General features: G+C 50.7%; 1 protein-coding gene across 3 annotated transcripts in view; it reads left to right on the top strand.

The window, feature by feature from the left end:
• Window positions 1-13570, top strand: part of G6PD (glucose-6-phosphate dehydrogenase) — a 193070-nt gene that overhangs the window by 136422 nt on the left and 43078 nt on the right. For all 3 annotated transcript variants that reach the window (XM_086940135.1, XM_086940137.1, XM_086940136.1), the window contains exons 8-9: window positions 2764-2857; window positions 4755-4941. In XM_086940135.1, coding sequence (XP_086796261.1) covers window positions 2764-2857; window positions 4755-4941 — 281 coding nt within the window. The remainder of the gene's footprint in view (window positions 1-2763; window positions 2858-4754; window positions 4942-13570) is intronic.

Here is a 13570-nt window from a genome sequence, read left to right as displayed (position 1 = left end):
AAACTCCTCAAACATTGCCTGCAACTCAACCAAATCTGACTGTCCAGAACATTGGCTCTCTTTACCGCCCGTGTCCTCTTCAAAAGCACCTGCAGCATTTATCAAGCCAGCCCCCCGCATACCTGGCTGACGAGCTGACCCTCTAGGGTAGGCCTTGGCATATCTGCAGCCAGAACACCATCGTACATGACAGAAAAGTTTAAAATCAAACAAAGGCATCAGGCGTTATCCTTCTGGGCACCGGGATCTGGAACATTACCGCAGGAGCAGCCAGGACTTCTCCACTGTAAGAAAGAGCTGCAGAAGCGCCTCTAAAGAACACCACATCATGAAGCATCAAAGCCACATTTCGCTCTCAGGGGCCAGCGACCCTTCCGGTCCCTGCGACCGTGCAATGCGTCCTGCTGCCTTTTTGGCTAGGTTCTTGCTATACAAGAACCACGAGGTGCCTTCAGAGGAGGTCCTGGGTGACGCTTCTGTTCCGTGTCTAGTGTCAGCCACTCCAAGTAGAGAGAACCACCTTGGATCCAAGGCTTCGGCAGTACTGGACAAGTCGAAGTAAACTGCTTCTCTTTTAGTCTTTTATTAGAACCCATTCCTCCATCTCCTGCCGGCAATCCGGGCGCCGCCCATCAGGTTACAACTTTCAAATGCTAGATGAGATCGAAACACTTTCAGTAACTTTGTACGTCTTCTCGGATGAGTTGAGATGATGAGTCCAGGTCTGTTGTGGTGTCAGCTCAACTCTGCAGCCATGAAACGGGGGGTCCGGTGTGGCTGCCGGATCATCTGTGCCGTCTAGTGCAGTCTTCACCGAAATAGGATGCTCAGGGCAAGGGCCTCGACCTTCTCTTTGATGAGCAGGGTCTCTTTGCTGTGCTCACTGCGGGCTGTATTGTCCACGAGCGCTCTCTGCATCGGTATCAAGTTGCCTTCTAACCAGATTTGCTTTTAGTCCTTCGTGGTCCCATTGCTCAAAGCTTCTCACTGTATCTCATGGGAAGCAAGCCCACGTGTCGCCATGGGCAGGCAGTCCATTGGGCCTGGTTTAAGCCAGCGTCTTGCCATTGGCAGGCTGTCCAATGGGTCTGGTTTAAGCCAGCGTCTTGCCATTGGCAGGCTGTCCAATGGGCCTGGAGCAAGCCAGCGTGTCACCATGGGCAGGCCGCCATTAGACCTGGTGCAAGCCAGTGTCTCACCATTGGAAGACTCTCCAGTGGGCCTGGTGCCGTCCAGCGTGTTGCCATGGGCCGGCCCGTCCAGTGGGCCTGGAGCACTTCCCTGAGAGTCTGTAGGGGCTTTTATGGTGGCCCTTGAACCAGTGAGGAAGGAAGGTGAATTACCGTAGTGTTTTGAGACTGCTGCTTCTGGGTGGGAGGAGAACTTCACACCGCCTCCTGGCTGAGTCTCCATCATTTGGCACTCCCTGGTCAGGGCCGCTAGGCGTGGCTCTGGTGCTGGAAGGATCTGAGGGATGAAGAAAGTGCTGCACCCAGTTGCAGTGTAAAACAAGTGGCCACGTTTCTGCCACTGCTCAGCTCGGCAAAAATGTAATTTATTTTACTCCTGCTCTTTAGAAGTCCAGAATCCTGGTAGACTCTGGCAAAGGCTGTTGGTGGCTGTGGGCACTTATAGAAGGTCTGTTTCTGAATGTTTTATAAGCACAGGCTGCCTTTTCTGCTGTTTTCAGGCTGAGAAGGGTGCACCACACAAAGGCAGTTACCGGAGTAGGCTGTCAAGACACGTTTTTGAGGCATCTGAGTGAAGTTCGAAAGAATGTGTTAAATGTTTAACATCAAAGAGGAGAGACAATTAGAGAAAATCACAGTGGACAGAAGGCTTGACAGTGGGAGGGCGAGGGGTACAGCCCAGGTGACGTATTAAGGATTATGAAATACAACTTAGTAGAATCATGCACGTGTAATAGTTGAATCAAAGACAACATTGTACAATTAGTGCATTTGCAGTTAAGCAAACAAAGCGAGAGAACACCGCTTTATGAATTGGCATTGCATTGTTATTTGTATAAACTCAAGGGGATGATGGAAGGAGCGCCGAAACTTTTCATACACTCTCCCCCAGTCACAGATCTGGGTTGAATCCATCGTCCTTCTTTACCTCACTCCACCACCTCAGTTCAGACACAGCCATATGCAAATCAGACTTGACCCTGTGCCTCATGAGAACAGTCCAGCCCGAACTGCCAAGCCATGTCTTCCCTGGACCGGAATCAAGCATCCTAGGACCGGTTTCTGGCTAACAGACGTCTTCAGTCAAGAAATCTTGACTCCAGTGGCTTAGTGAGCACGGGACCCACGTCCGGGCATACCCTGACACTTTAGGGTGAACAAAGCAAACACAGGGAGATGATGGACAGAGCGTAGGAAGCGAGGGTTAGAGGGCCGTTTGGTGTAATCGCTGCTCAGAAGTCCAGGAGTTGTTTGTGAGTGCTGTCTCTATCTCACATAGGCTTCTCTCTCTCTCTCTCTCTCTCTCTTTCTCTCTTTCTCTTTCTTTCTCTCTCTTTCTCTCTCTTTCTCTCTCTTTCTCTCTCTTTCTCTCTCTTTCTCTCTCTTTCTCTCTCTTTCTCTCTCTCTTTCTCTCTCTCGCCTTCTCTCGCTCTCTCTCTCTCTCTCTCGCCTTCTCTCGCTCTCTCTCTCTCTCTCTCGCCTTCTCTCGCTCTCTCTCCCTCTCTCTCGCCTTCTCTCGCTCTCTCTGATTGGTTTCTCTCTCTCATTGGTTTCTCTCTCTTTCTCCCTCCAGAGATGTTATGCAGAACCACCTCCTACAGATGCTGTGTCTTGTGGCCATGGAGAAGCCCTGCTCTACCGACTCCGATGACGTCCGTGATGAAAAGGTTGGTCCCCAACTGACAGCTGCATTTTTGCTCAAGTGAGGATGAGACATGGGAGAGGTATCAGGGTGGGAATTTGGTCGAGACCCTTGCTTTCAACCGTTTCATGCTATCCGGACACTGCCAACTCAGTTCTGCGTAAGAAAGCACATAGAGGACAGTGCTAACCTTCGGAGACCCTAGCGCTGCAGCCTGACATCTCGCCACTCCTGCTGACTACTCCTGCTTCGTGTCGGTTCTTGGTGCACCGGTGAAATGATCCACCAGGCCAGGCCCACCCTTCTCCATATGAGCTGCACGACAATGCTGTGCTACGATTTGCACTCAAACTCACTCAAATAACTGCCTGTTCGAGGCAGGTGTGCTGTAGATTCACATGCTTTGCATACTCCAGCCATCTAGTGTTGGATCCGGATGTTTGCAGGTTGTTTTTGTCTTCGAAGAGGTACGGTGACGCCTCCTTTCGGTGTCTTTGAAGAAAAAAACAACTTGGAAACATCTGGCTCTTCATTTGAATCTACAGCTCTGCATGTGAATCTGCAGCTCTGCATGTCAAGAACAGATGCTTACTCAGCACACATTGCAGGACACAGAGCCTAGGGCCGCAGCACTCATTCCAGGACAGAGTCTAGGGCCGAGTCTAGGGCAGCAGCACTCATTGCAGGACACGGAGCCTAGGGCCGCAGCACGCATTCCAGGACACAGAGCCTAGGGCCGCAGCACTCATTTCAGGACTCTGAGCCCAGGGTCGCAGCACTCCCACCAGGACTGTGAGCTCAGTGCTGCATCATTTATTCCAGCTCCTGACTGAAGCAGAGCGCCTCAGCCTCCCATCAGAGGGTGCGAGGGACAGCTTGAAAGGGTTCACTTACTTAAATGTCATTGTTGTGCCGCGGGGCGGGCGGTGATGAACCAGATGGCCCTTCTGTCGGTGCGTCTGCCTAAGGGTTTCTTGATCGGGGGCGAGGGTGTTGCACATTCTTCGATCCACTGCCTGAGGTTACGGATGGCTGTGTCGGTGTGGTCAATTGGTGGGTCTCGGGCAAGGGTGGTGATTAGCTGGTTTTCGGTGATCTTGTTCCAGCTGCAGTGGGGGAATCGTTGCGGTGGCTGTGTGCTGTGTTTTTCTTGAAGGAGAAGTGGATGCAGTGGTGGTCAGTTCAGTGGAGTTCGGTGGTGTGGCTGAAGATGACCTGGTTGCTGGCGGAAAAGAGGGGGTCGAGCGTGTGTCCGGCTGAGTGTGTGGGCTTCGTGACGAGCTGTTTGAGTTCGAGGTTGGCGAGGTTGTTGGACAGGGTGGTGGAGTTGCTGTCGTTCAGGTCTCCGAGGAGGATGTAATCTGTGGAGGCCAAGGGGTGCGAGCTGACTATGTCGGTGATGGAGTGGCTGAACTGTGGCCGAGGTCTGGGGGGTCTGTATACGAGGGTTCCTCTGAGGGTGGTGTTGGGATCGATGTGCATCTGGAAGTGCAGATGTTTGTCGAAGCTGAGGGTGTCTTCGGTGCTGGTCGATATTCTGAGGGTGTTCTTGTGGACGATGGCGATTCCTCCTCCCAGTCTGTTGGTGCGGTCCCTGCAGGGTGATCTTGTAGCCATCCGGGATGGCTATGGCTTTTACTGAACGTAATACGCTGGTGTCTGCAGTGTAAGGTGACTGTTTCTGTGGTGTTCATTCTAACATTTGCAGTGTGCGATCTATGTTGTGTGGTGTCTGCAGGTGCTCGTTGTGGGTTTTGCAGTCTAGGCGATCTGTTACAGGGTGGCTGTTAATTGTGGCGAGATGTTCATTGTACGGTTTACAGTGTGGTCTGCACACTGCGCTTTGTCAGTTGTGGTGCCTGCAGTATGTGGTGCCCGCTGTGCTCGCTTGCATCACTGTTAACACAGATGTTCCCCTTTAGGTGAAGGTTCTGAAGTGCATCTCCGAGGTGACAACGAATGATGTGGTCCTGGGACAGTACGTGGGGAACCCTAGAGGAGAAGGAGAGGCCCGGAAGGGTTACCTGGATGACCCCACAGTGCCCGCTGGCACCACCACGGCCACCTTTGCTACGGCTGTGCTCTATGTACACAACGAGAGATGGGATGGTGAGTACAGACAGGCGTGGCAGTAAGTGGGCAGTGACTGAGGCTGAGTAAAAGACGTGAAGTGGGAGTGTTAGAGAGTGGAAGAAAGAAAAAGGTGGGAGCATGAGAAGAGGAGAGGATAATAAAACCTGGTGAGATGTGGGATTTTACATGGATGGATGGATGGAGGAGGAAACTGGATGTGGCAAAAACTGTTGGCAGGAAGGGACAGAGATGGAACTAGGATAAAACTGTGAGGGAGAGGTGAAATGCTTTTGGATTAAGGTCACTCCAGCAAGGCTCCCACAGTCACTGCCTCTGACGCACACCATTATTAAACCCATTTAATCAGTGTTAAAAGAGCGATATTCTGAAGCCCCCCTGGCAGAGCAGACCCACCAGAGGCTGCTCTGAGATCGTGTTTATCACTTGAGAATGTTTTGTTTCAGCTTGATTGTCCTGCATGCGTCACAGACTCCTGTAAAACAAAGAAACCAACTTCTCATCTTGTCTCCACACCTGATTCGCAATAAAGGATTTCATGAGATCCGAAACCTTCTAATAAGTCTATCCTTAATTTCTGGTCGGAGTCGCCAACAGGACCGTAAGATCTGTTTAGAGAGCAGGATTAAAGAATTTGCCCGCAAACTTAGCCCTGGCCCAAGTCGCTGGGCGAGAGGTCCGATTCCTTCCAGCGCTGATGTTTCGTCCTGGTCTGTTTGTAGTTCCGAAGGATAAGGTCATGGCTTTAAGGAATGAGATCCCTGAAAGGATAACTCATTGATTTTGTGAACGTTGGACTGCACCACTTCCCCTTATGATAACCAGTTGGGTTAAGTTAAGCATCACAACAATGTTTACACATTGAAGCTGTAATTCCTTGCTTCGTTATTACTCCCTAATCCCTCCGGGTTGTTACTTGCTTCTCTTCTCGCGCCCCTGGTGCACACGTGAGCATCTTGTCATTTGATTTTATGATCCTCTTTCTGTTTTCCCTTCTCACCTGTGATTTGAACGTCCTTAAAGACACCCGAGAAGCTCTTTTAATTTGTTCCCCCCGCAGTAGACTGCCTGATGGGGGGACCACCAGACTGCTCCCTCACCCATATTAGAGCATGGCGTGTGCCACCTCGCCATGCTAACGGTCAGTGGTAGCCATTTGCTTAGACAATATTTACTGGCACATGCCTGACTGAGACCATTACCTGTGGATCCAACTACACTCATTCTAACTCTGCAGACTTCGGCCTACACCTCATCACCCACACTATGCTAGTTTAAGCGCACCCCGCTACCGCTCTCTGTGTAGTAGTTATCTGTTGGGTAACATTTTGTAATTTTACCTTTCTCTCACAGTTAGATGTTTCTATACAACCTTAAAGCTGCTACAAGAGAGCCCCTGAATGAATATAGAACAGGCACACAGGTAGTGATTCTGCAAGCCGTGCTGCATGATTTTGCTATATTCACTGGTCTGCATTACGATGAGAGCAAAGCATTTCTCCGCTTCAGTAACATCACAGAACACCTTCAAGAAGTCCCCTGGTTCCCAGTCAGCAAAAGAATCACGTTCTAGCCCCTCACACACGCCTACAAAGCCCTCCACAAACCAGGACCAGCATATTTGAACCACCGCTTCTCATTCCACGTACCCACCAAACGCCTCTGCTCCGCCCAACTGGCCCTGGCCACCGTCCCACAGATGTACAAGACTAGAACCGGAGGAAGATCCTTCTCCTACCTTGCCACCAAACCTGGAACACCATGCCTCTGGCAATCCCCGTCGCTGACCCAATTTAGGAAGCATCTTGACACCTGGCTCTTTGACTGAACCCCAGCGCCCAGACGGCTCAGCAGCCTTCCCCCTGCTCCTTTAGACCCTCAAAGCTGAATAGCTGTGCTTTACAAACCCCTGATTGATGAATTGTTTCTGATGAATCATGAATGTGTGAAGCCAGTTTCCAGTTGGCTAGAAATGTGCAAGCAGTAGCAGAGTATGCTCAAGTTTGTTTGTGCTTTTCTTTTGTAATAAACCTACATTTCGAGGCATGTGTGCTGTAGATACACATGCTTTACATACTCCTGCCATCTAGTGTTGGGTTCGGATATTTGCAAGTTGTTTTTCTTCGAAGAAGTCTTTCCTAGTCACAAGGTAAGGTGACTCCTCCTTTGGGTGATACTGCGCATAGGCATCAGCTCCATTGTTAGATTTTTGTTTCTCGCCATTGGGTTCAGACGTGTATTTATGCGCTCCAGTTCGAAACTGTCCTTCGGGTTCTCCCGCTGCACAATCCACTCTACGGTATTGTTATCATACGCATTCTCCTCTCCGCTTATCTATGCGATCAGGAGAGTCTCTAATCTTCAATCGAATACATCGTAGGAGGCCTCCGGGCCTAGCCATGTCGATCCACCCCTCTGCCAATGGAACGAACTCCGTTTCAATTCTGTCTTCTGTGCCACTCCAAGTACCCTTGCACCGATCTACACCAGGTCTGCAACTTGTGCTTATCACCGGAGAAACAAGGAAGAAGACTGTGAGCCTGTTGTTTGTTCAGGTCGAAAAAGACACTTGGAGATCGTCGGGCCCAACAACGAGAAAAGCAAAGCCAAGGCACTCAACAGGCTCCGGATATCTTCAGAGAAGAATCCAAATGGGAAGAAGAAGCAGCAGCTGCGGAAGAAGAGGAGGCCTTCTCGATCCCAGAATTAGATTCCGACTTCGAGATCGAGTGGGAGTCAGAAGTCTTTCTAGTGGGACAGGGTATTGTGAATACCAAAAGACCCATACTCCAAAAAACAATCTTTTACCAAACATAAGGCTTCGGCACCACCTCGGCCTTCGGGCCTTGGTCTGCACCGAGACGATGTTTCTGACCCCCCCAACTCGGACCCGGCACCAAAACAATGGTCAAGCCTTCCGGTTTGAGATTGAGCTGAGACAGATAATCTTCGAACCTGAAACACTCCGCTCCGAAAGACAAATCTGGTTTGGACCTGAAATCCTCGTTTTGAAACAAAAGCCCGCTTTGGAGCCGAAACCTTACAGTTCCAACGACAAGTCGGTTCGGCACCAAAACTTTTGAGGCCGAAATCGAAAGAAGATATTTCAGATTCCCCGGAATCAATCTTTGACATTATAAAGGACAGACACTGGTCATATATTAGCCAAAACTCCTCCCAAGTAGAAAGTCAGTTCAGAGGACACTGGATACAAGATTACCTTTAAGAAGACAAAACACATTGTTACAAGTCCTATCCATTCTTCTTTGCCATTCTTTCCACCACCGGCCTCACCTTTACCAATACTGCCCGGCTCAGATACATTACACAACACCACAGGGATTTGTCACACACAGACTGATTAGAAGATGGGGATAATAATGATGACAATGACAATGTTCCTTTACCTACAGATCAATGGGATGATTAGAATATTGATCCCCCATTGATAATGATCCAGACCTATATCCTGTGAAACCTTCACCTCCAGATGTTTGTTTCCTATCTGGAGCTAATTTCCAGAGCAGCCGCATATCCTGTCTAGCAGTAGTAGCAGCACATCTCAGAAGACAACAGATTTATTTCTTCCCATATCTGGACGACAGGCTCATCAAAGCCAGCACACGCCAAAAGTTTCTACATCACACTCAGACTACATTAGACCTACTCTACTAATTGGGTTTAACAGTCAGTGCTCAGAATTCTCACCTTCAGCCTTCACCAATACAGTCCTATCTAGGAGCGACTCTAAACACTTGCACAGCTCTAGCCACTCCCAATGCAGGAAAAATTCAGAATATACAATCTCTGCTAATGCAGCTTCAGGCCAATCAATACTGAGCAGTCAGGATGTACATGCAACTGCTAGGAATGATGGTACCATGCATCGCAATAGTGCCTCATGCAAGGTTACACATGCTTCCCCTATAAGAATGCTTAGCACGTCAGTGGAACCACTCTCACATTCCATTAACAAATCTAGTGTTGGTAGACAGCCGCACCCATCACTCTCTGCAGTGGTGGAACGCATCAAACTTATCAAAAGGGCTGCCCCTCATCGACCCTGTTCCACAGATCGTGCTAACAGCTGACGCATCTCACAGGTCGGGGTACCCATCTTTACAATTTGAATAATTCAAGGTCTCTGGGACAAGTACAAAGCTATGCGCATCAACTATCTAGAGCTTTTTTTTTTACAGAGTTTTATATAGCGGAAACTTGACCCGTAGGTATTGGAATCAGAGCGCTTTACAAGAGCACCAGTTGTGTTACATGAGGACACATTCAATTTTGTTAGGCACAGGAGGATTAAGTGTTTTGCCCAGAATCACAGGATGTTGCGCATCTTTGCCAAGACTCCAACCCGGTTCCCCAGATTTGAAATTGACCGCCCTAGCCGTTAGGCCAGCTCCTCTTCCCTAGCTTCTTGCTGTGTTCGAGGCATGTGGGCTGCTAAATTCATATCTTAGCATTAGATCGCCACCTAGTGTTGGGTCCGGATGATCGCACATTGTTGTCCTGGAAGAGTCTTCGAAGTATCCTGAGATGGGTGGCTCCTCCCCTGGACTACAGTGCGCATGGGCATCGGCTCCATCCCCAGATTGTTTTTTTCCGCCATTGGGTTCGGATGCGGTCTCGACGTCTCTCCGTCGGAACCGAAAAAAACATCATTTCTAAAGGCCAAAAGGCTTTGGGTTCTTTACGTCGGTATTGTTTGCGTACGGTCTCGAGTTCTTCCGTCTCTCGGAGCCGGAATCAGCGGAGTTTTTCCAACTCTTTGGACATCGAGGCCTTCTCATCGCGACTCGACACCAAGTTCCCAACATGGAGCGGACTCCGTTTAAGCTGTGTCCGCTCTGTGGGTCCAAATACCCACATATAGACGTGCACCCGGTCTGTAATAAATGCCTTTCGCCAGACCATGACGAAGGAAGTTGCAGGGCCTGTGCGAGTTTCAGGTCGAAGAAGACTCTCACGATTCGGCGCGCGGTGCGCCTGGTGGCCAAGCAGACGGCCCCGGATCCGGAAAACATCTTCGACGACCAAGAAGAGGAGGACCAGAGCCATCATCTTCAAATCTCCCCGCCTGAGACGGAGGTCGAGGCTGATCCGGAATATGACGACGACGGGGTCGTGGATCAAGGCCTTGAATACGTCGACGAGGTAGGGGACGACAATATGGTTTATGGGGCCGCGGAAGATAGCTCAGGGGACGAGCTATGCCCCGAAGTTGACGAACATCAGGAAAGGGTCGCGGGATCGCCTGTCGGCCTTACCCAAGACCCTGTAGCGCAAGCCTCGGCCCCGCCTGCTGGCCCGGCCACGGACATACTTGCTGCGCCGAGGGAATCGAAACCGAAACTGAAAGAAGCGGTCTCGACTACACCTAAAATGGCCGACCCGAAACTGAAAGCGAAAGTTAAGGACTCAATCGTCCCTAAGATGGCGGTCGTTACAGCAAAGTCGAGTAAACCGGCAGCCTCATCGACTCCGTCGACCTCCGGTCCGCAGAAGTCGAAGAAACACGGCGATTCCACAGGGTCGAAATCGGCGCCGGAGGAGAGATCCTCTAAAAAGGGTGGCACGCACAAGACAAGCGCGCCGGCGCCGGCAAAGCCAGCCAAAGCAAGCGACGCAGCCCCGGCTCCAACAGGAACATCGGCGCATCGCTCCAAGGACTCGAGGTCGGCGCCGTCCATCCCTCCAAAAGACCAACGGAACGTCGCATCCGAAGGCAAGGCCACCTCGTCGGTGCCAAAGACATCGGTTACCGACACATCTCTCGTTGCTCCTTCACTGCAAAGAATTAGGGAGAAGGCTTTTTCATCGTCGGCGCCAACGCCATCGACGCAAAAGGAGGCAGACGTCCCGGTCAAGCCCGCAAGTAAACTCCTCTTCCTTCTACCACCAAAAGTGGCGCCGAAGGCTTTTTCATCGAAATCGACGCCAAAGAAGTCGGAATCTTCTTCGGCAAGGGCATCTTCAGGTCATGTGCACGACCAAGAAGAGGATTCGGAGTGCTTCATAGATGCGGACACGGGGAAGTTAACCCTTTACAAAAGGAAAATCACTTCGCAGCCGGTGGAATCCTATGTCATCCCCCTAAAGAAGAAGAAGTACCAACATGACGCCTCAGGCCTCATGGAACCTATCCAGCCTCCTCCAAGAAGGAGCCCGACACCGTCTCCAGACCACTCTGAAAGTGAGGGCTATGCTGAAGATGAACAATATACATTCCCAGTCAATGAACCTGAGGCACAGCCAGATTCATATGATGTCATTGGGGACCAAGGCACCCAAGATATGGGACAAGACCCACAGACTTTCGATACACGTGCTTCCCCTACAGAGGATTCTGCAGGTTTTCATGCACTCATTGAGAGGGCAGCTGCTAACCATGATGTGGACATGCATGCTGACCCAGTGGAGGAAGACTTTCTGTTCGACACTTTTTCGGTTTCGGAAAAAACTGTCAAGACACTGCCCATGCTTAAAGGGGTCCTCAAGCATGCGGCGGACATCTTTAAGGAACCTACCAGGGCAAGGGTGGTCAACCCACGTATTGAAAAAAAGTACAGACCAGCGCCTGCGGACCCTGCGTACATTCGAGGACAGTTGCCGCTTGACTCCCTGGTGGTCGCAAACGCAAGAAAAAGGGCCAACTCCCAATCAACGGGTGAAGCTCCTCCCCCGGATAAGGAGTCCAAAGTGCTAGAGGCAGGAGGCAAAAGAGTGGCTGCGCAGGCTGCCAATTTCTGGCGTATTGCAAATACACAGGCACTACTGGCACGTTATGATAGATCACATTACGACACACTAGAGCAGATTGTCGAACACCTGCCTCCACAGTTTCAAGAGGGCACCAAAATGATTATTCGAGAAGGACAACTGATTTCCAACGCGGCCATAAAGTGTGCACTTGATGTCGCGGACACGGCCGCTAGGGCCATTAATACCAGTGTGATGCTCAGGAGACAGGCGTGGCTCCGCATATCGGGGTTCAAACCTGACATTCAAACAACCATACTTAATCAACCAGTCAATCCGGAGAGACTGTTTGGTCCAGATGTTGACACCACCCTGGAAAAAATTAAAAAAGATACTGAAACTGCTAAATCTATGGGGGCCCTGCAATCACAGCAGTTTCGTGGCAATAATTTTCGTCGCTCAGGTGCCCGTGGAATCACCAGAGGACAGATGGGTCACCAATCACAGTTCCCTAGAGGTGGAGCACAATCCTCGTACCCCAAACAAAACAAGAGGGGCTACAGGGGAAACAGCAACAAGGGACGCGGCAAAGGAGGCAACAATTCACGCTCCTCTGCCCCAAGCAGCCAGTGACTCGCTGTCACTGCCCCCCGACCACTTAACACCCGTCGGGGGGAGAATACAGCAGTTCCTGCCCGTCTGGATCAACATCACCACAGACAGGTGGGTGCGACAGCTCATCCAGTACGGTTATTGTCTAGAGTTAAAATCCACTCCACCCAACATTCCGCCAAGGCAAAGACCTATGTCCGCAGAGCACTTGCACTTATTGCAGCAGGAAGTGTTGGTGATGCTGCAAAAAGGGGCAATCGAGCTCGTGCCAGTGGGAGAGGAGGGCACAGGGGTATATTCCCTGTACTTCCTCATTCCAAAGAAGGACGGATCTCTCAGACCAATTCTGGATCTCCGTCCCCTCAATCTGTACATACTGTCAGAGCATTTCCATATGCTTACACTGCAACAAATTCTTCCTATGTTAAACAAAGGAGACTTCTTAGCAACCTTAGATCTCAAGGATGCTTATTTCCACATTCCGCTACATCCGTCCCACAGGAAGTACCTCAGGTTCACTATCCAGGGCACGCATTATCAGTTCAAAGTCCTACCCTTCGGAGTCACAACTGCCCCAAGGGTGTTTACCAAGTGTCTGGCGACAGTAGCAGCGCACCTCAGGAGGCAGAACATCCATGTCTACCCCTACCTCGACGACTGGCTCGTTCAAGCCAGGTCGGAACAGCAGTGCGCCGCGGACATGTCAACTACCATTCACCTCCTTCACGACCTAGGTTTCTCGCTAAATTACCCAAAGTCACACCTTCAGCCGGCACATGTCCGACAGTTTCTGGGTGCGACAATCAATACCCTGACGGCCAAGGCGCAACCAAACCAGGTCAGGATAGACGGCATGCAGTCTTTAATCCACAAGTTCAGACCGGGACACTCACTTCCAGCAAGAGTGTTCATGCAGTTGATAGGCATGATGGCCTCCTGCATCTTCATAGTCCCTCACGCACGGTTGCATATGCGCCCGCTCCAGGAGTGTTTAGCAAATCAGTGGACACAGGCTCAGGGACAATTAACAGACCTAGTGTTGGTTACCAGTCGGGCATACAACTCTCTGCATTGGTGGACTCCACACAACCTTTGCAAGGGCCGACTGTTCCAGGAGCCAGTGCCACAGGTTATCCTGACAACGGACGCATCCCTCCAGGGATGGGGAGCTCATCTGCTCACTTACACGGTGCAGGGGCTATGGACGACGCAGCAACAGAAGATGCACATCAACTATCTAGAACTGATGGCGATCTTCATGGCACTCAAGTCCTTCATTGTACATCTGTGCAACAAGGTGGTGTTAGTCCGGACGGACAACATGACC

The sequence above is a fragment of the Lissotriton vulgaris genome, chromosome 10, assembly GCF_964263255.1.
Source record: "Lissotriton vulgaris chromosome 10, aLisVul1.2, whole genome shotgun sequence".
Lineage (NCBI taxonomy): Eukaryota > Metazoa > Chordata > Amphibia > Caudata > Salamandridae > Lissotriton > Lissotriton vulgaris.
The sequence above is the reverse complement of the archived record's forward strand: the minus strand, read 5'-3'. Positions and strand labels throughout refer to the sequence as shown.